Source organism: Periophthalmus magnuspinnatus, chromosome 5 (genome assembly GCF_009829125.3).
Source record: "Periophthalmus magnuspinnatus isolate fPerMag1 chromosome 5, fPerMag1.2.pri, whole genome shotgun sequence".
In the NCBI taxonomy this organism is placed as follows: Eukaryota; Metazoa; Chordata; class Actinopteri; order Gobiiformes; family Gobiidae; genus Periophthalmus; species Periophthalmus magnuspinnatus.
In genome coordinates this window covers 13,825,710-13,848,540 of record NC_047130.1, presented here as the reverse complement: position 1 = coordinate 13,848,540, position 22,831 = coordinate 13,825,710, and the positions used below count along the sequence as shown (strand labels likewise).

The 22,831-nt window shown below is 45.1% G+C and overlaps 1 protein-coding gene across 2 annotated transcripts in view; it reads left to right on the top strand.

Moving 5' to 3' along the window:
• The window catches only part of LOC117370751 (plexin-A1-like), a 135,450-nt gene that overhangs the window by 4,111 nt on the left and 108,508 nt on the right, over positions 1-22,831 (top strand). For both annotated transcript variants that reach the window (XM_033966280.2, XM_055221788.1), the window contains exon 2: positions 20,198-21,611. In XM_033966280.2, coding sequence (XP_033822171.1) covers positions 20,442-21,611 — 1,170 coding nt within the window. In that variant the 5' untranslated portion in view covers positions 20,198-20,441. The remainder of the gene's footprint in view (positions 1-20,197; positions 21,612-22,831) is intronic.

Sequence of the window (22,831 nt, the reverse complement as noted above, 5' to 3'; positions counted from 1 at the left end):
CTTGCCGTATTAATCTAATGTCTTAAAGTCCTTTGATGACTCTCACGTCTTTGGGCTTGGATAATGGCTCCACTTTGAGGCTGTTGTGAAAAAAATCATCTGACTTTTTATTTATTTAAACTGACAGAGAAAAATGAACTTTGGGCCAGTTTTGATTTCATGTGGATAACACTGAACCGGGACAGTTTCATCTGGATAGACCCAGATATTAACCATAAACCATGTCAACACATCTGCAGTCTGACAGTTCCACAGCAGATTCCACCCTGCTCCCTCTCCCTCGTGCATACTATTGTTGTGTCCTTGAGCATGACACTCTCCCCTGCATGTTTGTGATGTGGTGATGGTGTTTGATCACGGAGGCACTTGGCACACATTGGCAGCCAAGTTTGTGCTGATCTGACCTATGTCACCCATAGTGTTCAGCTCCAGTCAAATGAAGCTCATTGAGGCTAGAGCAGTTATAGAGGTGAATTTGGAGCTGAGTTCCATATTTGGAATTCTGACCTTGAGTATCATGGCAACCAAAGAGCCAATCCAGAGAGAAACTGTTGAAGGTAACGCCCCTTTCTGCACGCATCAGTGGTTTAGCAGGGGGCAGGCGCTTAGCAAAACTGTCAATCAAACCTGTTACTAACGCTAGTGGGAACGACCTCGGGGAAAGAAGGCACCAGATTTGTCTGTTATGAATGTTCATATCTAGATTTACAGCCACAATAGTGAAATAAAAAGCCCAGGATCATGTAGAGTAGGTTAATATGAACTTTTTGAGACCAAAATGACGAGCCTGACAGTAGAGTCAATGGAGCCAAAAGCTCGCCCATGCTCACTTCCTGTTTCGACTGCAGTGGCCAGCAGGTTAGCTATGTCCATTTATATTTACAGTCTACGGGCCCTGGCAGCTATGGCCGTATGCAGCTCTTTGGGTGCTTTTTGAGTCCAAAGCTTTTCTTGTTTTTAAGTTAACAAAATATTCTTATTCCTGTGTGTGCAGCATTTGTCCAGGCCTGTTGCAGGTCATGCAGTTGTTCAGGCTACAGTTGTATCGGCTTTCTCAGAACAGGATGTTTTTCTGGCTCATGTTTTCATTTGTGTCTGTCTAAAGAGGTTAGCCTAAAGCGTTAGCCACTTGCGCCAAGTGCTGTGGCTCGATCGAAGTCAAAGTACACACACACAAATGTGTTTTTTATAAGCTGTTCAAGTTGTGAGCTGCAACATGAATCACAATCAAATAGGGTTTTCAAAAGTTTTGAAAATCAGATACTTATCGATCCTTAAAGTAGTATCGAAAAGTCCCATTGACAGGACAGAAATGAACCTTTCCTAAATATCTTTAGAATGATCTTGAGCTGCATCAGAACAACCGACAAAATCCCAATTCAGAAATCAGAACCCCAATTCTTCAACACACCACTAAAACCTATAGAATAACAGTCTTCTCTTCCCCCTCCTTCTGTCTTTCCCTGTCCCTCTTTGTCTCTCTCTCTCTCTCTCTCCCTCTCCACCTCTTCTTTCCCTCTTCCTCTTTTTCTCTCTCTCTCCTCCCCTTTCTTTCCTCCCTCTTCTGGCTGCTCTCTCCCTTTCTTTCTGTCGCTGTTTCTATCTCTCCCTGTCTCTCTTTCTCACTCTCCTCTTTTCCCATAATTTCCCTTCTGTCTTTCCCTCTCTATCTCCCATTACCTTTCTCTCTCTCTCTTTCTCTATCTTCTACCACCTCTCTCCTTTTATCTTGTGTCTTTCCTTCTTACTCTCCTTACCCCTTTCTTCTGTCCCCTCCTCGGTCCCCGTTACCCACTTTCTGTCCCTCCACCTCTCTTCTGCCTCCCCTCTTCTTTCTTTCTTCCCCCACCTCTCTCACTCTTTCCCCCTCTCTCTTCTTCCCTCCCTGTCTGTGTTTTCCTCCCTCCCTCCCTTGCTCTCTTTTTCTCTCTCCCTCCCTCTTTCTCCCTCTCTCTGTTGCGCTCTTTTGCCTGCTCTGTCTGATATGCATAATTAATTCTCTTCTTTCTCGTGGTTTATTTTTATCTCTCACTCTTAAGCCCCCCTCTCCTCCTTTCCTCCCTCTCTTCTTCCCTCTCTCCTCCGTATAACAGCTGCTTTTGAACCTCTCCTCTTTCTCAAACAGTAATGACGATATAGAAAACAATGGCTCTGATCTGGACTCTGATGGAACTGGGACCATTCTTTTGTGGACCGTATAAACCGTAAAGATCGGGGTACACTACAGACCGTATAGGCTCGGGGTACACTACAGACCGTATAGGCCGGGGTACACTACAGACCGTATAGGCCGGGGTACACTACAGACCGTATAGGCCCGGGGTACACTACAGACCGTATAGGCCCGGGGTACACTACAGACCGTATAGGCTCGGGGTACACTACAGACCGTATAGGCCGGGGTACACTACAGACCGTATAGGCCGGGGTACACTACAGACCGTATAGGCCGGGGTACACTACAGACCGTATAGGCCGGGGTACACTACAGACCATATGGACCGGGGTACACTACAGACCGTATGGACCGGGGTACACTACAGACCGTATAGGCCGGGGTACACTACAGACCGTATAAGCCGGGGTACACTACAGACCATATGGACCGGGGTACACTACAGACCATATGGACCGGGGTACACTACAGACCGTATAGGCCGGGGTACACTACAGACCTGACATGGGCAAACTATGACCAAGAGGCCACACATTGCCCTTTCGGCTTATTAGTCCGGCCCGCCGTGACCAAATTATATTAAAATAAGGGTAAACCTTGTTCAGTTTACCTTTTCGACAAGTTGTTGATCTTTTGGCACTTGATTAAACTGAATGTGAGTTTTTCTGTGTTGTTTATTTAACAAAAATTTAATAAAATAATTATTAATTGGAAAACAATTTGTACAATGAGCCTTGCATATTCAGGCTTTACACGTTCACTGGCCAAATGTCTAATGTAATTAGACAAGTTTGCCCATTGGTCTATAACAGGGGTTATAGACCATATAGACTGTATGGACCAGGGGCACTATAGACCTAATAGAATTATACAGGGGGGACTAGACTGGGGACTAGACTGGGGACTAGACTGGGGACTAGACTGGGGGGTTATGGACCAAGGACTAGGGTGGGGGGATTATGTTCCAGGCACTAGACCGGGGGGACTAAAGTAGGTCATCTCTGTTCACATTGTGTTTAATTGAATGAGGAGACGTTGTTGTGTTGCAGAGGCTTTGCCAGGAGGAAGCTAAATAGAATAAAATGGATAAATATAAAGAAAAGATATAGAATAGATATAGATATGGATATGGTAATATCCATTTCAAATGACGTCCTCTTAGGCCAAAGTGTATTTGTGCTGACAATCCTTATAATTCAAATTAAAGAATGAAAGTCTAAGTGAGCCACATTTTATAATAATCTATTGAACAATTGACCTAATGACTAAAGGACCACAGCCTTAGAAAAGAGAAGAAGAGAAGGAAGGGAGGGAGAAAGAAAGAAAGAAGAGGGAGAGATTAAGAAGAGGATGGTGTATGACAGTGTTTCAGTGTCATACACCAACCTTCAGTGTCATTTCCTCACTGTTCACTCTCCCCCTTTCTCCTCACACTTTTCTCTTTCCCCTCTCCTTCTCTCTCCCTCTCCTCCCCCCTGTCAGAGAGAGCAACAGTGAGACAGAGAGAGAGAATGACAGAAAGAATGACATATCTGACAGCAGCAGTTATAGAGAGAGAGGCCACAGTTTTTCAATAGAAAGTGAACTGGAGCCAGAGTCGATGGAGCCGGAAGCACGCCATTGATCACTTCCTCTTTGGAGCACGGCGGGTCCATTTTTGTATACAGTCCATGATCGGTCCTTGTTCTCTTTCTTTCTCTTTCCCATTCTTCCCCATCTTCTTCCAGGTAACAACCACTTACTATGTACCAGTGCAGAGACTGAAAACAATGTGTTACAGAGCTGTTATTTATCCCTAAAGTAACAACAGATGGATGAGTACATCACTAAACTCCATATACTCTTCCTCCTTCTTCCCTCCTCCTCTCTCCCTCATCTTCTCTCCTTCCCCCTCCTCTCCTGGTGTCCCCCTTTTGTCCTCCCACCCTTTTGTCCTCCCTCTTTTTGTGATGCGTCTCAGTCTATACAGATTGAGCTGAAGACCCTTGCTCTGACCGGTCCTTTTGTCCCACTTTTTTGTGGCCCTGGTCACCGTGACGACCACTTACACTGGAACAACAGATTTCTCCCCATTCAAACATATTAGACCCCCACAACACGCTAATGCTGCACGCTAATGCTAATGCTAACAAGCTTATTACAGACGGACAGAGCTAAAGGTCAGGGATTTGAAAATCAAACCAGGACTAGGAACGTGGTGACTTTATGAATGAGCAAGTTAAGTTAAAGACGGGGTATTTTACTTCTGTGGGGAATTAAAGATGGGGTATTTTACTTCTGTGGGTATAACTGCTAACACATAACATATTTAGATCACAAAGTTACCTTTTATTATTTTGAAAATGCTATATTCGCCTAAAACAACATATTAACTTGTTCTGTAGGTTTCACTTTCAGTTTTGATGCTCTAAGCCCCCCCTTTGCTTCCCACTTCAATGCAAATTAGTTAGCAAGAGTTAGCATGGTCACTGGCTAATGGAGGATTTGTTTGAGGATTTAAGTCTTGAACCGGGTCTGAAGCAGGGACTGAAGCAGGGACTGAAGCAGGGACTGAAGCAGGGACTGAAGCAGGGACTGAGCTTTGGCCCATTCAAATCTAGAGTCCGCTTTAATGCAAATAAGCTAGCAGGAGTTAGCAGTCAGCGGCTAATGAAGGATGATGGATTTGCTTATGAGGATTTAAGAGACAAGCAGGGACTGAAGCAGGGACTGAAGCAGGGACTGAAGCAGGGACTGAAGCAGGGACTGAAGCAGGGACTGAAGCAGGGACTGAAGCAGGGACTGCAGTGTTAAAAAATATATATTGTCCTTGAATGCTTTAGCAGTGGCTTGTTTTCCTCTGGCTTTGACCCATAAACTCTCTGCTCTCTCTCGCTCACTCTCTCCTTTCATGTTTCTCTCCTCTCCCTCTCTCCTTTCCTCCTCCTCCCTCTGTCTTGTTAGAGTACTTCAGTCATAAAAATATGTTCCCAAACAAAGATGTCTGCTCTGATTCCTTTCGCAGACTTCCCCACACATCCCACAGGACTCCTAACTCTCTCTCTGTTTTTACATAGGACAGGTTGGACTTTGCGTTACACTGAAACGTGACTATGTTTCAGATTTTATTTTTACGTAATAATAAGGTTTGTTTGTTTTTTGTTTGTGACATCACGGTTTGGCTTTGGTGATTTGCTGATGGTTGAAATATTTACTTTCCACCTCTGCTTCTCTAGAGTAAGGTTTTCAAGGGAGGAGGGGGAGGAGGGGGAGGAGAAGGGTCATGGGTCGTAGGTCGCAGGTCGCCGTCTTTTCTAATGTTGTGGTAGACTCTCCACTGCCCTTTCCCGTGTCGTGGTTTCTGAGCGGACATGCTGTTTTTGGGGGAGGGATGTTGGGGAGAGAGAAAGGGTGGGCTGGGGGAGTGGAGTGGGGGGGGTGTGAATGCCTCTGTCGTCTGCGATTTCCCATGATGCTCCAGTTGTGCTCGGTGACCTCTGACCCCCGGCCGTGAGCTGACACATAGTTCAGTGAAGGAAGAATCTGCTCCACCTACACAACTTTAGACATTCAAATGGCTGAGTGTCAGATGCCCTCCCTGTGTGTGTCAGATGCCCTCCCTGTGTGTGTCAGATGCCCTCCCTGTGTGTGTCAGATGCCCTCCCTGTGTGTGTCAGATGCCCTCCCTGTGTGTGTCAGATGCCCTCCCTGTGTGTGTCAGATGCCCTCCCTGTGTCTCCATGGGGTCTTATTGTGTGTAAAAGCTGTTAACCCTATAGTGTTCTGAAATGCATGGGAGTCTTGGATGAGTTTTCAGTCTTTAGTCCTGATGTAGTCCTTATTTAGTCCTTTAGTTCCTTGTCAAGTCCCTGGTTCAGTCCTGGTTCAGTTCTGCTTCAGTCCTGCTTCATTCCTGGTTCAGCCCGAGTTCAGGTCCTGGTTTGTTCCTGCTTTAGTCCTGTTTTAGCCCTGTTTTAATCCTGCTTTAGTCCTGGTCGCTCATTGGGATCATTCTTGTCGTACCAGAGCAGAGCTGACACATTCCAACAGCCACTTCATGTGCCCCACATCTGAGAACTGAACCAGGACTGAACCAGAATTAAACCAGGATTGAACCTGAGACTAGACCAGATTTAAACCAGTTTGTCAGGCTTTAGGTGGCTCTGTGGCGAAGTGTAAACCAGAGTGCCCAGTATGAACCAGAGCTGCTGCATTCTTTTAGCCTTGGTTAAGCCCTGGTTTAGTCCTGGTTTAGTCCTGGTTTAGTCCTGGTTTAGTCCTGGTTAAGCCCTGGTTTAGTCCTGGTTTAGTCCTGGTTTAGTCCTGGTTAAGCCCTGGTTTAGTCCTGGTTTAGTCCTGGTTTAGTCCTGGTTTAGTCCTGTTTAGACTGACTTCACAAACTCAAATAATCATCTTGACAGACTCCTGCTGTTGCGTTTCGACCAATCACAGAGCAGCATTAAAGTGTCGGTGGAGCCAAAGGTGAAGCGCCCCCAAAAAAACAACAAAAAAACAAACATGGCGGCATAGACAGATGTACTATTTTTATCCTATATTCAAGAAAGACAGAATATTTTATTTGTGCCAATCATGCAGAGGGAAGCAGTGTTTTGTGTGTGTGTGTGTGTGTGGGGGGTGTGTGTGTGTGTGTGTGTGTGTGTTGAGCTGATGTGGCCTGGACATGTGTTTGTCTCCACATGCTTTTATACGGCACAGTTTATTTAAATAAAGAAAAGGATTAAACTTCTGTCCTTCTCCGACCTTCTGCTGCTCCCCTCCTCTCCACCTCTGACCTTCTCCTCTTGTCTTCTTGTCTTTCTCACTCCTCCTCTCCTGTGTGCTTCTCCCGTCCCTCTTCCTCCCTCACCCTCTCCTCTGTGTCGGTGTTGCAGATTTCAGACTGGTTCTCTCTGTCTTCCCTCTCTCATCCTCATCTCTCTTCCTCTTTGCGGTCTCTTATCACCGGCTCCTTTGCATTGCTAATTTCTCTCCCTCCTGTCCCTCCTCTCCCTTCTCTCCCTTCTTTCCCTTCCTCTCCTCCCTCTCCACACTCACCACACTCTTCTCCCTCTCCCTTTTCTCATCTCCTCCTCGTTGTTGGCGTTGTTGTATTTGTGGTATTCCTTATCTCTCTCCTTTCTCCCTCTCCATTCTCCTCTTGCGCTGTCTCTTTCCCTCTCCTCCTGTCTTTCTCGCTCTCCCTCTCCTGCTATCTCTCCTCCTGTGTCTCTCTCTTTCTCTCTCTCACTCTCTCTCTCTTTCTTAGCGTGTGCATTGGACTGTTTGTTGTGTAAATGCAGATTCTCTAATTGACTGAAGGCTGCTCAGTCTCTTCAGTGGGCGAACCCTGGTCTCCCTCGGGTCCTGGGGAGCCTGCCAAGATCACCCCCTCCCCTCCTCCCCCTCGTCCTTCTCTTCATCCTCCTTCTCCCTCCCTTTTCCAGTTCATAAATATACAAAAACATGATCCAAAACAATACACCACAACGTGACAAACCTGATGTGATGTGCGGTAGTTTCATTAGTGGGATGCAGCTGATTGTGTTGTGGTAGTGCTCTGAAGGGGGAGTGATTTAGCATGGAGAGCAAAGAGATAAAACGTGTTAATATGTTGTTTTGGGCTGATATAGCATTTTCAAAACAATAAAAGGTAACATGGTGATCAAAATCTGTTATGTGTCAGCAGTTAATGCCCCATAGAAGTAAAATTTAAGATTCAACTCAAGTATATCCCTGAAAAAGTGAAGGTACAACTTTTTTCTGGGGTGTCTATCTTACATTAATTTGGAGCACTCGCCTCTCCACAGATCTGTAACTTGCCCTGATAATGTGCTGTTTTGCAGATGGATACCTTTATTATTATGTCAATATAATTGACTTGCTTGTTTTGCAATATAATATAATCTCATCATGGTTACTGCTGATTCCTGTACAGTCAGAGTTTGCCCAAGGACACAGTGGCAGGATGTGTATCTGTAGTACTTGTTCAGACGTATTGTTGAGCTCATGTTTAGGCGGCGGTCTCCATAGAGCTGTGTGTCGTGTGCTGTGTGGAAGCGACAGTCTGGAGCTTTTGTTGGACTTTTGTAAACATTTGTCTGTGTGGAATCTACTGACAAAAGAGAAACTGAGCCACAGCAACAACAGTGTGTGTCTGTGTGTGTGCTGTCTGCACTGAACTCAAAACTGAAGAGTGCGCTAGAGTCTGTGTGTGTCTGTGTGTGTATCTGTGTGCTCTATAGTCTGTGTGTACATGTGTGTGTATGTGTCGGTGCTGTCTGCACTCAAGTGCAATCAGAAGAGTGCTCTAGAGTTTGTGTGTGTCTGTTTGTGCGTGTGTGTATGTGTGTGTGTGCGCGCGCTCTCTAGAGTCTGTTATAAAGGTACAATTGTTCCAAAAAGTTTGAACGTGTAAATGCTGTGAACGTGATGTTGTTGCTAAAAATGTAGGATCTAATGTTTGTATCCACTCATAATGTCACTAGCCCCAGGAAAAAGTCTGGAAGATGTCTGCTAGCATAAGGCGCTAACTAATGCTAACAGGTCACCACACACTTTATCTATGCAGTTTACCTTGGTATACAACTTATTAAAAGGTTAATAATACACATTATAATATCACATAAAGGTGACGTACTATCTGAATTCGTGTTAGCTCCTTTGCCTTATATAAACCAGTTTAACTGTTGCCACAGCAACCCCAGTCCCCTCTAGCCCCGCCCCCTGCTGTCTTCAGGCTCAGCCGTTGCACTTGCAAATTGTTTTAAGACAAACTCAGTGCAACAAATGTCTCAAAACTTGTGAAAGCGTAATTTTCAGATTTGTACTCGTAAAATTACAAAGTTGTAAGCGTAAAACAATATTTCAGTGTACAAATAAACATTTACACATTCAAACCTTTTGGAACAATTCTACCTTCATACTGTGTGTGTGTGTGTGTGTGTGGGGTGGGGGGTGGGGGGGGGGTAGTGTAGTGATTTATAAAATCTAATAAGCTAGCTTATTTTTGATTGTAGTCTCATTTTGAACAACTTTTTTAGTCCAGACTGGATGTGCTATGAAAGTGGGGCAAAAATCTTTGGGTGAGATATTGAGGGGGATTAGCCTCTCTTAGAATGGTCAGTGTTCCCCGAGAAACCCCCCGGCCCCGCCCCTACATTGTACTAGTAAACAGATTCATAATTCTTTAAAGTAACAGCGGTACTATTAGTAGGGGATACTGAGAGTGTGAGACGACACTCAGGAGAAGGAGGAAACTAAAAAGGTTGGGAACTACTTCTCTAGAGTCTGTATGTGCGTGTCTTTGCATTTGCACATGTGCGTGTGCTGTTTGTGTGAACCATAGAGTGTATAAAGAAGTGGACTAAGTGATTATGGCGTCACCCACAGCGTTCAGCTCCAGTCAAATGAAGCTCATCGAGGTTGGCAGGTGTAGGGTCCAATTTGGAGCAGAGTTCCATATTTGGAATTCCGACCGTGAGTATCATAGCAACCAAAGAGCCAATCAGGAGCGAGGGTGTTGAAGATACACCTTCCTGCCCACACCACTGCAGAGAGTGTGTGCTTAGCAATTCTGGGAATCAGACCTGTTGCTAATGCTATATGGAGCGTCCTCGGGGAAAGAAGGCACCTCATTGGTCTGTTATTAATGTTCATATCTTGATTCACAAACACAGTAGCAAAATAAAAACCCCAGGATCATGTAGAGTGGGTTAATATTAACAATTTAAGTCTAAAATGACAGGTCTCAGAGCAGCAGTTACCACAAGCACTTCCTATTTGTCCCTACATGGCTTCTAGCAGGTTAGCTTGCTCCATTTCTACATACAGTCTATGATGTGGACTGGACTCAGACGTGTACTCTCGAGTGTGTGTGTGTTACTGTCTGTGTGGAGGAGAAACAAAACTACTGTGCCCCTAGAGTCCAAATGGTTTTATTCTATTCAGTTCAAATGTATTTCTATAGCACATTTAAAACTTCAGCTGCCCAAAGTGCTTCACATAAAAGTCAACAATAAACAAATATACAGTTAACACGATGCAAAAACACATGTATATCCTGTCAGGAAGAAGAGGTGTGTTTTCTGTCCAGTCTTGTTCTGTGTACATGGACCACAAACACGAGGCCTCTCCAGAGTCATTATGTCTGCATATACTGTCTGTGTGGGCTCTATAGACAAAAGGGAAACGGAGCCACAGTCTGCTACTGTTGTGTTTAACCTGGAAACAAAAGCGGAGTGTGCTCTAGAGTGCAGTAGTGTTTTTTTGGGTTTTTTTTGCAGTATAAGATTTGAGCTGCAGAAGTTTGAATAAAACACTTTTACGATTTATTATAGATACAAACTAATGACTTAAGTGTAGTATTCTTCTGTTTAGTTATTTCAGCTCATTTTTTAGCTGAATATTGTAGATTAAGAATATATTATTGGGCTAATTCTGCTTGATGGTTTGGTTTCAGTATTATCGTTTATCTGGGTTTACTTGAGCGACGTATGGACCTTCAGTGTGTGTGATCATGACGGGCCTGACATGTTCTGTTGCTGTCGTCTGGTGTGATCACATGTTTTCACTCATACTTGACCTGTGAATTCAAGCTTTAGTTCTACATATAGATAAATCAGTTGGTCGATATTTGCTCTTTTTATTTCGTTGTGCAGAATCCACACGTCTTCTTCTGAACACTTGAGTGAAGAGAGCGGCTGTAGATACACTGGTGATTCAGTTTGCTCACAGGACGGTTGAGTCTCATGTTGTTGAACCTGTTTGACCGATCCACAAGCATCAGTGAAACTACATTTTCAACATACTACTGCAACTGCTATTATTACTACTGTTACTGATACTACTTTTGCCACTATTGCTGCTTCTACTATTACTACTGTTACTATTACTGCTACTACTGTTACTACTACTGCTACCTACACATTTTTGTTTTTACTTCTGTCTTTTTCTCTCTCTCAATCTCTCTCTCTCTTTCTCTCCCCACTCACTCTCTCCCTTGTTTCATTTCTTTCTCTCATACATATATAGATGGATGGATGGATAGGGGGAGTGAGGAGAGAGGAGAGGAGGGGGGGGACTAAGAGAAAGCGAGAAAAAGGAGAGGAGGAGAAAGAGAGAGAAAGGAGAGGAGGAGAAAGAGAGAGAAAGGAGAGGAGGAGAAAGAGAGAGAAAGGAGAGGAGGAGAAAGAGAGAGAAAGGAGAGGAGGAGAAAGAGAGAGAAAGGAGAGGAGGAGAAAGAGAGAGAAAGGAGAGGAGGAGAAAGAGAGAGAAAGGAGAGGAGGAGAAAGAGAGAGAAAGGAGAGGAGGAGAAAGAGAGAGAAAGGAGAGGAGGAGAAAGAGAGAGAAAGGAGAGGAGGAGAAAGAGAAAGGAGAGGAGGAGAAAGAGAAAGGAGAGGAGGAGAAAGAGAGAGAAAGGAGAGGAGGAGAAAGAGAGAGAAAGGAGAGGAGGAGAAAGAGAGAGAAAGGAGAGGAGGAGAAAGAGAGAGAAAGGAGAGGAGGAGAAAGGAGAGGAGGAGAAAGAGAGAGAAAGGAGAGGAGGAGAAAGAGAGAGAAAGGAGAGGAGGAGAAAGAGAGAGAGAAAGGAGAGGAGGAGAAAGAGAGAGAGAAAGGAGAGGAGGAGAAAGAGAGAGAGAAAGGAGAGGAGGAGAAAGAGAGAGAGAAAGGAGAGGAGGAGAAAGAGAGAGAGAAAGGAGAGGAGGAGAAAGAGAGAGAGAAAGGAGAGGAGGAGAAAGAGAGAGAGAAAGGAGAGGAGGAGAAAGAGAGAGAGAAAGGAGAGGAGGAGAAAGAGAGAGAGAAAGGAGAGGAGGAGAAAGAGAGAGAGAAAGGAGAGGAGGAGAAAGAGAGAGAGAAAGGAGAGGAGGAGAAAGAGAGAGAGAAAGGAGAGGAGGAGAAAGAGAGAGAGAAAGGAGAGGAGGAGAAAGAGAGAGAGAAAGGAGAGGAGGAGAAAGAGAGAGAGAAAGGAGAGGAGGAGAAAGAGAGAGAGAAAGGAGAGGAGGAGAAAGAGAGAGAGAAAGGAGAGGAGGAGAAAGAGAGAGAGAAAGGAGAGGAGGAGAAAGAGAGAGAGAAAGGAGAGGAGGAGAAAGAGAGAGAGAAAGGAGAGGAGGAGAAAGAGAGAGAGAAAGGAGAGGAGGAGAAAGAGAGAGAGAAAGGAGAGGAGGAGAAAGAGAGAGAGAAAGGAGAGGAGGAGAAAGGAGAGGAGGGGAAGGAAAGACAAAGAAAGGAGAGAGAGAGAGAGCTGGAGATGGCCGTCTTCCAGCTGCTTGTTCAGTAAATTCAGATGCTAATTTGTGATGAACTATAATGTCTTGAGTGTATTCACTTTGGTCCTTTCTTTTGACTGCATGATGATGGAAATACTTCAAAATGGCCGTCAGTGCTGCGATCTTGTGTTATTGTGGTATTTTTAATACTTTTTGGCACCATAATTAGTAACATTCAAGCTCAGCGACATCCTGTCATTTGTCAAACTCTGAAAAACAAACAGACAAGGCCATGTTTGGGTCTAGTAAAGAAATCTTCCATGTCCCTGTTTAATGTTTGAATCTAAACACGTCTGTTGGGTGCAGTATTCATCACTGCATTCGCCAATACTGCCATCTTGATATTATTGTTCTGCATGTGTTTCTATGGTGGAGTGTTCAGCTGTTACCATGGTGATACAATTCACACATTAGCAATAACTACTAAAAAAAGCTTTAATGTAGCCTGAAACTGCACATTTTTATAGCCTGTGATCATCGTGTGCGTTCATGGTCCTGTTTAGTTTGATCGAGAGTGACTCACTGAAAAACTGTTGGCTAATGCTAGCTAGCTTGACTGTAATGTTGTTTGAAGAGGACTCGTTTAACAGAACATGAGCACACATCATCAGATCACCTGTTTTAGTTCAGATAAGTCAGTTTTTTATGGTCAGATTGTGTTACAATAAAGATCAGATTAAAGTCTAACTTGAGTAACAGAGCTTCAGACAGAGCAGTGCCTACAGTTAGCATCACTCCTCCAGAGAATGTGGATGACATCAGGTGCAAAGTGTCAATTAGTGTAGGTTAGGGTTACACACACATTCACTCAGATGACAGGACACTCCCCTTAAAAATCACTTCACAAATCTGTATTTTTCTACCTCTGGAAAAGTTGTAGATTTTTAACTCAAATGGACTTTTCCTGAGATATGAAAAGTGCTTTTGAGGATTCTTTCAGTGGATAACATCAGTGTAATCCGTAATCCGTAACACATCTGCAGATTAAATATGTCCACATCTGATTCTGACCCTAATCATTTACGTGACCCACTTTTATTGTCACTAAAGCTGCACTGCGTAACCTGCTGGTCTCCATGGAGATGTTATTGTTTTGCCTGAATGGGTTCACATTAAACTCATCTATTTTGTTTTCATTAAATATGTTTTACTGTTCATAAATCTGACCTGGTATCTGACCTCTGACCTATGGTAACACCTGCTTGTTTCCATGGAGATAGACATGTTTACTGCAGCACCGTGGAACATTCCAGGCAACAGGGTCAGTCAGGATGGTTGAGAGAAAGGGAGAGGTGGAGGAGAGGGAGACACAGAAAGAGAGGGAGAAAACATACACCACAGGTCAAATCCTCCAGCTGAGGTGGTCCTGGCCAAGAAAAGCTCAAGACCCTGTTCCAGACGAGGTGTCCCGGTGACGTTGAGGGATGGGACAAATGCAGAGGACAAGTATCCCTACGGGGACAATAAAGTGAACCTTAACCTTAACCTTAATGGTGAGGATAAGAGAAAGAGGACAGAGAGTGTGGGAGGAGAACAAAAAGAGACGAAAGAGAGAGAGAGGGAGACAGAGAGGGGGAGACAGAGAGGGGGAGACAGAGAGGGGGAGACAGAGAGGGGGAGACAGAGAGGGGGAGACAGAGAGGGGGAGACAGAGAGAGGGAGACAGAGAGAGGGAAGGAGGAGGGGGGGAAGAAGGGCAGAAGAGGAGGAGAAATTGAAAGTCGTGTTTGGTGCTGGTTTCTTTTCACATTAGGTGTTTGACTGGTTCAATAGTTATTTCAGTGGCTGTTTTGACATACTTGTTGCACCCTCTGACGAGCAGCTTTGTGGTTTGGTTTTAGATGTTTGACTTGACTATACCTGGTTTAGTAGTTTTGTTTTGAGTCGGTAACTGCGCCCTTTGACGGGAAGCTTTGTGGTTTGGTTTCACACGGCTCGCTGGTTGTTCAGAGCAGAGCTGGTTTTGTTTTTGTTTTGACTTTTGTTGCTGGCGCCAGGCGTGTTTTGATTCATAATCTACAGAATGAATCATCATGACTCAGAGGACTGTGTTCACCTGTCACTGACCCGAGGAACCTGTCCTCACACCTGTCCTCACACCTGTCCTCACACCTGTCCTCTGGCTCTCTGCTCCTCTGTCTCTCTGCTCCTCTGGCTCTCTCTGCTCCTCTGGCTCTCTGCTCCTCTGGCTCTCTCTGCTCCTCTGGCTCTCTGCTCCTCTGGCTCTCTCTGCTTCTCTGGCTCTCTCTGCTCCTCTGGCTCTCTGCTCCTCTGGCTCTCTCTGCTCCTCTGGCTCTCTGCTCCTCTGGCTCTCTCTTCTCGTCTGGCTCTCTGCTCCTCTGGCTCTCTCCTTTCCTCTGGCTCTCTCTTCTCCTCTGGCTCTCTCTTCTCCTCTGGCTCTCTCTTCTCCTCTGGCTCTCTCTTCTCCTCTGGCTCTCTCTTCTCCTCTGGCTCTCTCTTCTCCTCTGGCTCTCTGCTCCTCTGGCTCTCTGCTCCTCTGGCTCTCTTCTCCTCTGGCTCTCTCTTCTCCTCTGGCTGTCTTCTCCTCTGGCTGTCTGCTCCTCTGGCTCTCTGCTCCTCTGGCTCTCTGCTCCTCTGGCTCTCTCTTCTCCTCTGGCTCTCTCTGCTCCTCTGGCTCTCTGCTCCTCTGGCTCTCTGCTCCTCTGGCTCTCTCTTCTCCTCTGGCTCTCTCTGCTCCTCTGGTTTAGTTTATGATGTCCAAAGTTCATGTTGGCTCCATAAATCCAGGGCTGTAGCTTTCCTGTATTTAATTGTATTGATATATGAGTAGTATTAGCAATATTATTTCCAGCAGCAGTAGTAGTACTTGCAGTGGTATATGACAAGTAGTAGCAGCAGTATTTGCAGTAGTAGTAGTACTATTTGCATTGGTATATGAGTAGTGGTTGCAGTAGTGGTTGCAGTAGTGGTTGCAATAGTAGTTGCAGTAGTAGTTGTAGTAGTAGTTGCAGTAGTGGTTGTAGTAGTAGTTGCAGTAGTGGTTGTAGTAGTAGTTGCAGTAGTAGTGGTTGTAGTAGTAGTTGCAGTAGTAGTTGCAGTAGTAGTTGCAGTAGTAGTTGTAGTAGTAGTTGCAGTAGTGGTTGCAGTAGTAGTTGCAGTAGTGGTTGCAGTAGTAGTTGCAGTAGTAGTTGCAGTAGTAGTTGCAGTAGTAGTTGCAGTAGTGGTTGCAGTAGTGGTTGCAGTAGTAGTTGCAGTAGTGGTTGTAGTAGTAGTTGCAGTAGTAGTTGCAGTAGTAGTTGCAGTAGTAGTTGCAGTAGTGGTTGTAGTAGTAGTTGCAGTAGTAGTTGCAGTAGTAGTTGTTGCTGCTGTGACCCAGTTCTCTGCACCTTCACACACTGACACACTTTACACGCTTTTATGGATCTAACACTCACTACCTCTCTCTCCTCTCTCTATCCTCTTTCTATCCCCCTATCCACTCTCACACCACCTTTCTTTCCCCATCTCCCCCTTCCTCATCCCTCTATCACATTTGTCTCTCTTTCCCCTCTCCATATCTCCCTCTGTCTCTCTCTTCTTTTCATCTCCCTCTTTCTCACACAAATAAACAGACAGATTTAAAGGGAAGCCTCCAATCTTCTCTTTTCTCTCTTTTTTCTGTCCTGTCTTCCACTCCTTTGTCCTTCTCTCTGTGTCAGTACTCTCTGTTCTGTATTTTTCTTTTTCTCATCTCTTCTCCCTCTCTCTTTTGTCTCTTGTCCCTCTCTCTTCTTTCTCTCTTCCTCTCCTCTCCTTTCTCTCTCTCTTCCTCTTCTTCCCTGTACGTTCTGTGTTGTGTGGGTGGAGTTTAATGTTGCCTCTCTCTAGATTTTCTTCCTCTCTTCCTCTCTACTTTTCCTCTCATCTCTTCTTTCTCTCTTCTTCCTCTCTTCCTCTCCACTTTTCTTCTCCTCTCTTTCTCTCTTCTTCCTCTCCTTCTCTCCTGCACATTCTGTGTTGTGTGGGTGGAGTTTAGTGTTGTCTCTCCCTCTCTCTTCTTCCTCTCCTCCTCTCTTCTTTCTCTCTTCTTCCTCTGTTCCTCTCCACTCTTGATCTCCTCTTTTCCTTCTCTCTTCTGTCTATCCTTCTCTCTTATATGTTCTGTGATGTTGATCGGGGTTTATCATTGTCTCTCTATCTCCCTCTCTCCTCTTTTCCTTCTCTCCTCTCTTCTCTATCTTCCTCTCCTCTCTTCTCTCTTTTTCCCTCTTCTTCCTCTCTTTTTTCTCTCTTCTTCCTCACTTCTCTCCTGTACGTTCCGTGTTGTGTGGGCGGGGTTTAGCGTTGTCTCTCTCCTTCTCTCTCTCTCTCTTCCTCCTCTCTTCCTCCTCTCTTCCTCCTCTCTTCCTCCTCTCTTCCTCCTCTTCTCCTCCTCTTCTCTCCTGTACGTTCCGTGTTGTGTGGGCGGGGTTTAGCGTTGTCTCTCTCCTTCTCTCTCTCTCTCTTCCTCCTCTCTTCCTCCTCTCTTCCTCCTCTTCTCTCCTGTACGTCCCGTGTTGTGTGGGCGGGGTTTAGCGTTGTCTCTCTCCCTCTCTCTTCTCTTCCTCCTCTCTTCCTCCTCTTCTCTCCTGTACGTTCCGTGTTGTGTGGGCGGGGTTTAGCGTTGTCTCTCTCCTTCTCTCTCTCTCTCTTCCTCCTCTCTTCCTCCTCTCTTCCTCCTCTCTTCTCTCCTGTACGTTCCGTGTTGTGTGGGCGGGGTTTAGCGTTGTCTCTCTCCCTCTCTCTTCTCTTCCTCCTCTCTTCCTCCTCTCTTCTCTCCTGTACGTCCCGTGTTGTGTGGGCGGGGTTTAGCGTTGTCTTTGTGTTTCAGAGTCGGAGCCTGGAGGACTCACATGTGTTTAACTCAGATATGATTCTTTTTGAAACTGAAGCTTTAAACGTTTATTTTTGAAAAGTGGAACAGTTTGGACAGTTTCAGTTTTTACTCAAATATTGTAGTTTTTAGAACTGTTGATACTTTGTACTGCAGTACTTTACGTAGCCTACACATCCTAAATGACATATATATCACACACACACAGAGTACGGCTTAAGCGTATCTATCTTAGCTACCTTTGGAAAACATGCATTCTCGCTGTGAGTGAGTGGGATCGCCTCTCCACAGAGCTGACCTGAAACTTTGGCTTCTCACACGCACACACACACACACACCCCCACACACGCACACACCCACACACAGGAAGGGCATCTTACACACAGGGACGTTTCAGAACATGTTTGTACAAATCTAGTACAGTACAGAGTTAGCGTTTTTTGTGCAGAATGAAACCCCGTGGAGACACAGGGAGGGCATCTGACACAAAAGGAGAGCGTCTTTGCGAGGTCGCGACGGCTCGGCTCACACGGCGGTGTCAGTTGCGATACGCCGTGCTCCCGGTGTCGTGTTCAGGCCGTTTCCCATGATCCTCTCTGAGCTGTTGTTTACCTGCTGTAGATGAGTCCCTGATAAACTGTTGTTCAGTCCTCAGACTCTCACACCGCGACTGACTGAGGCGTGTAATCTGCTCAAGTGTTTAAGTCCCTGCGGAGTCTGAGCCACTTAACGGTGAAGTGCCTGGTTCAAGTCCCGCACAACAGCTGCTAAAGGAGAGCATTCAGAAAGAAGTGGCAGTCCCCCCCTGTGTGTGTCAGATGCCCTCCCATCCTCCTGTGTGCTAGAAGCCCACTCATCTACTTATATTCTCGAGTGAGTCCGTCGGATGCCCTCCCGTCCTCCTGTGTGTGTCAGATGCCCTCCCATCCTCCTATATTTTAACAGCACTTTTTTCCAGAAATGTATAAACAAAATCCCAGACAGGACTGAAACAAAAGCTTAGATTTAAGATGTGAAAAGGCTGATTGATCCAGACACGTGCACAGTGTAGACAGATCACACTGGACATTACATTTATATGAGCCTGCTTTAGTTTGGACAGTGTGGACATGTGAGAGTGTGTGACCGGGCAGACCGGAGATTAACACCCCCCCACCCCATTCTCTATTTACACTAATGAAAACCCACTCCCTCAACACACACACACACACACACACACACCCCCACCCCTACACACACACACACACACACACACACTCAGTATAATCCAAGTGGTAGTGATGACTGAAAATGACTAGTCTAATATCCAGTAGTCTTAAATCAGCCCTGTTTTGCTTGTGTCTGCTCTATAATTCTAATCTCTGCCACCTGAGGATCATTATTATAATTTGCACATTTTAAATCACAACATTTACTTAAAATTACTTAATAAAAGAAACTTGTCCGCTCACTTCCGCGTTAGAAAACTGCAGTGCCCAATGGGAGCTGACGTCGCAGTAACGATGGGCATGTACCGGTGATGGTGAAAACGACAATTGATTGGGACAATGGCATTTTGAAAATAAGTAGGAGGAAGAGGATGATGAAGAAGGGGGATGTGGGTGGGTGGGTGGGGGGGGTGGGGTCTGTCCTTATCTGCCCCATATGCAGATGAGGACAGACCCAGAGAGGATTAGACCTGCGCTTAAACCACACACCAACACTTTTATCAGGAGGTGCTGAAGTGGTCGTTGTTGTGGCAATAATATTTGTGTGACAGTCAAAAAATCTATTTATTCTATATTTTATTTTATATTTATAGTTATATACATTTATATTTATATTGTGCATTCAGGATTTTATACATAACAGTAACATAATAAACCAAAGCATTTTTAAAACACATTCTGCACAGATTTCTCCCTCATTTCCATTTTCTCTCTTGCTGTCTATTTCTCTCTCTCTCTTTTGCATTCCTCCCCTCTTCCTCTCTTCTCTGCTCCTCTTCTTGTTACCTCACTCTTTCTTTCTCTCTGTCATATGCCATGTCCTTACTTCTTCTCTTTTCTCTCTCCCTTCCCTCTATTCTTCTTTTCCTCATCTCTTCTCTCCTTCACTCACTCTTTCAATTGGAAAATTGTAAATGATTGTGACCTTTTTGCAGCTATGTTTTAAGTCCCGGTTTGGTCCCGGTTTGGTCCTGGTTTGGTCTCGATCTGGCCCCCATTTGGTCCCAGTTTATGGTCGTGCTTTGAGTCTTTGTTTTTCTGGTTTAGTTCTCTGGCATCTTGTCTCCTCCCTCTCACCAGGAGGTTGTGGGTTAGACTTCTGATCTCTCTGAGTGAAGTGTGTTCCTGTGGCAGAGTGGTTAGCCCTGCCTGTTGTTTTCATCAGACTCTGACACTTGTCTTCTGTGTGTCAATCATTCAGGTGTTTAGGCTCTTTTAAGGCCCTGTCTCTCTCACCCAGTACACATACGGTTTAAGCAGCTCTTGTGGTCAAAATAAGTCTGCTGTGTACTGTCTGCACCCAGTTATAAAGCGTTTTGTTGTCTGATTATCAGTATGTTCGTGTTAGCATGCTAGTTATTGTTAGCTTTATCGTGACCAAAGCATAACTCCACTCTGGTCTTTGAAAGTTGTGAAAAAGTTCAATTTCTTTCTCCTTCCTTCCATCTTAACTATTCATGACGGATTTATAGGCACTTTTCACAACTCAGAGTTTAGCTGTCACAAGAACTAGCATGCTAACACGCACACCCTGATTCTGAGATAAAACGCTTCATAATTAGATGCAGACAGTACACAGCTGACTTATTTTATCTGAAGAGCTGCTTATGCAATATATGTGTACTGAGGAGAGACATGTGTAGCTCAAATACTTGGGAGACAAAGTAAAGTACAGACCCAAGCTGATAACTGACCTTGGAAATGTTTATCCGATCTATAAATCCAAACTTGTACTAATATTGTTCCCTTTTTCTTGCAGGGCTCCTCCTTGTGCTTGAGTGAAGGATGTACCGTTCCACTTTGAGGACTTTTTCCAATCGGACTAAACCTGTATAGGATTGTATCTCCTCCTCCTCCTCCTCCTCCAGTCTCTCCTTTTACAATCTGGAATTCCTCATTTTTCCATTGAAGGGATATAAAAAGACTCCATCCTGATTCCGCTGGATTAAAACCGCGTCTCTCCCTCCCCTCCCCCTCAAACCTCCCCTCCAGACGGCCTCAAAATGGCTACCCAAACTTCAACGCCGTTCTGGAAATTCCTTCTTCAAATTCTGCCCCTTTTCCTAATTTTTTCACCGCTTTCCCAGTCACAGCCTGCTAATTTTAAGCGTTTTACCCCATCCGATCACGGACTGACGCATTTGGCGATTCACAACAAAACTGGAGAAGTGTACGTAGGAGCGGTGAATTGGATTTACAAACTGTCCAGTAATTTAACAAAGCTACGAAGTCACATGACCGGACCGGTGGTTGATAGCGAAAAATGCTACCCTCCGCCTAGCGTCCAGTCCTGCTCGCACGACCAAGCGGCAACTCCGAACGTCAACAAACTTCTCCTCATCGACTACTTGCAAAACCGATTAATCGCCTGCGGAAGCACGTCTCAAGGAATCTGCCAGTTTTTGAGACTCGACGATTTGTTCAAACTGGGAGAACCGCACCACCGCAAGGAGCATTACTTGTCCAGCGTTTCCGAATCGGGAACCATGTCCGGGGTGATCATTCCCTCCGCCAACAGCCCGACGAGCAAGCTGTTTATCGGAACGCCTATTGATGGGAAGTCCGAGTACTTTCCGACGCTATCCAGTCGCAAGCTGATGGAAAACGAGGAGAACGCCGACATGTTTAGCTTTGTTTACCAGGACGAGTTTGTGTCGTCGCAGCTCAAAATTCCATCCGATACTTTGTCGAAATTCCCAGCATTCGATATCTATTACGTGTACAGCTTTAGCAGCGAGCAGTTCGTTTACTATCTCACTCTACAACTGGACACTCAGCTCACCTCTCCTGACGCCAGCGGAGAGCAGTTCTTCACGTCCAAAATCGTGCGGCTATGTGTTGATGATCCAAAGTTTTATTCGTACGTGGAGTTTCCGATCGGATGTACCAAAGACGGGGTGGAGTATAGGCTAGTGCAGGACGCGTACCTCACCAAACCCGGGAAGCAGCTGGCGACCTCACTGGGAATCTCAGAAAACGAAGATATATTGTTCACGATTTTTTCTCAGGGTCAGAAAAACCGAGCCAAACCTCCCAAAGAATCGGCTCTGTGCTTGTTTACGCTGCGGAAAATCAAGGAGAAGATAAAGGAGCGGATTCAGTCGTGTTACAAAGGAGAGGGAAGACTGTCCCTGCCCTGGCTGCTCAACAAGGAACTGGCCTGCATCAACTCGGTAAGAAATCATTCACACATTTGGTTTTGAAAATGTTGTCAGCTTTTCAAGGTTCAAAATTGTATAGCCTGTACGTCAGATGCCCCGCCAATCTCCTATATCTCTGTGTGTCAGATGCTCAGATGCCCTCCCATCTACCTACATCCCTTTAGTGTTTAACTAAACTGGAGGTTAAATTTGTATTTTTAAGTTCTACCAAACATAAAAGCATGTTTTTTTCATTTTGGATGTTTTATTGCACTGAATAAAATTGGAACATAGAAACTTATGAAACACATACATCCTTCCTTTCAGTGACTGGGCTTGCATCTCCACAAACCTTATCTGCACTGTAGAAATGACTCCTCCTGCTTGTTTCCATGGAAATGTTGTTACCTTGGCTATAATATACAACAGTATGGCATAAAGCACATCTATCCCTATAATGACCGAAGCATGGTTTTAACTTTGTTTCCATGGAATCGTCCAGAAAGTTACAGTATTGCTTTAATCTGCAGATTTTGTGGTGTAGTTGGATAAATATAGTGTGTCAGATGCCCTGCCATCCTCCTGCCTCCCCACACTCCTATATCCCTGTGGTGTTAGACTGAGATGGAGGCAGGTCAAATGTCTCTAATTAATCTGCAGGTGTGGTGTGTCAGATGCCCTCCCAGATGTTGTGTTGTGGTTGGATTTCTTAGATTTCTTATAAATCGCTCCGGAGTATAAGTTGCATGAGCGAAAAAATGCATAATAATGAAGAAAAAAAACATATAAGTCGCACTGGACTGTACGTCGTATTTTTGGGGAAATTTATTTCACCAAATCCGAGACCAAGAACGGACATTTTATCTGTAAAGACAAGTTATAATAATAACAACAGTAAAACAGAGAACATGTCATCCATGCATGTTTGAGTAATTTAGCAGTCTCCCCCGGGCCCTGTTCAAACCGTCCATAGGATTAGCAGTACGAGCCTGTACAAGGCCACGCCCACAAGTTTACCTCATCCAACCTCCCACAATCCTCCATAAATATACAAAAACATGATACAAAACTGTACACAGCAACTTGACAAAAAAGCTGGTTACAGCCGACGATGTGCGACTCGTTGTATGAAATCTTCGGGTTCACGCTCGTCCGGGCAGACAGGGACGCAGACTCGGGGAAAACGCGAGGAGGAGGCATCTGCGTGTACATAAACGATCTTTGGTGCAGGCAGCACTCAGTAAAATACCAGA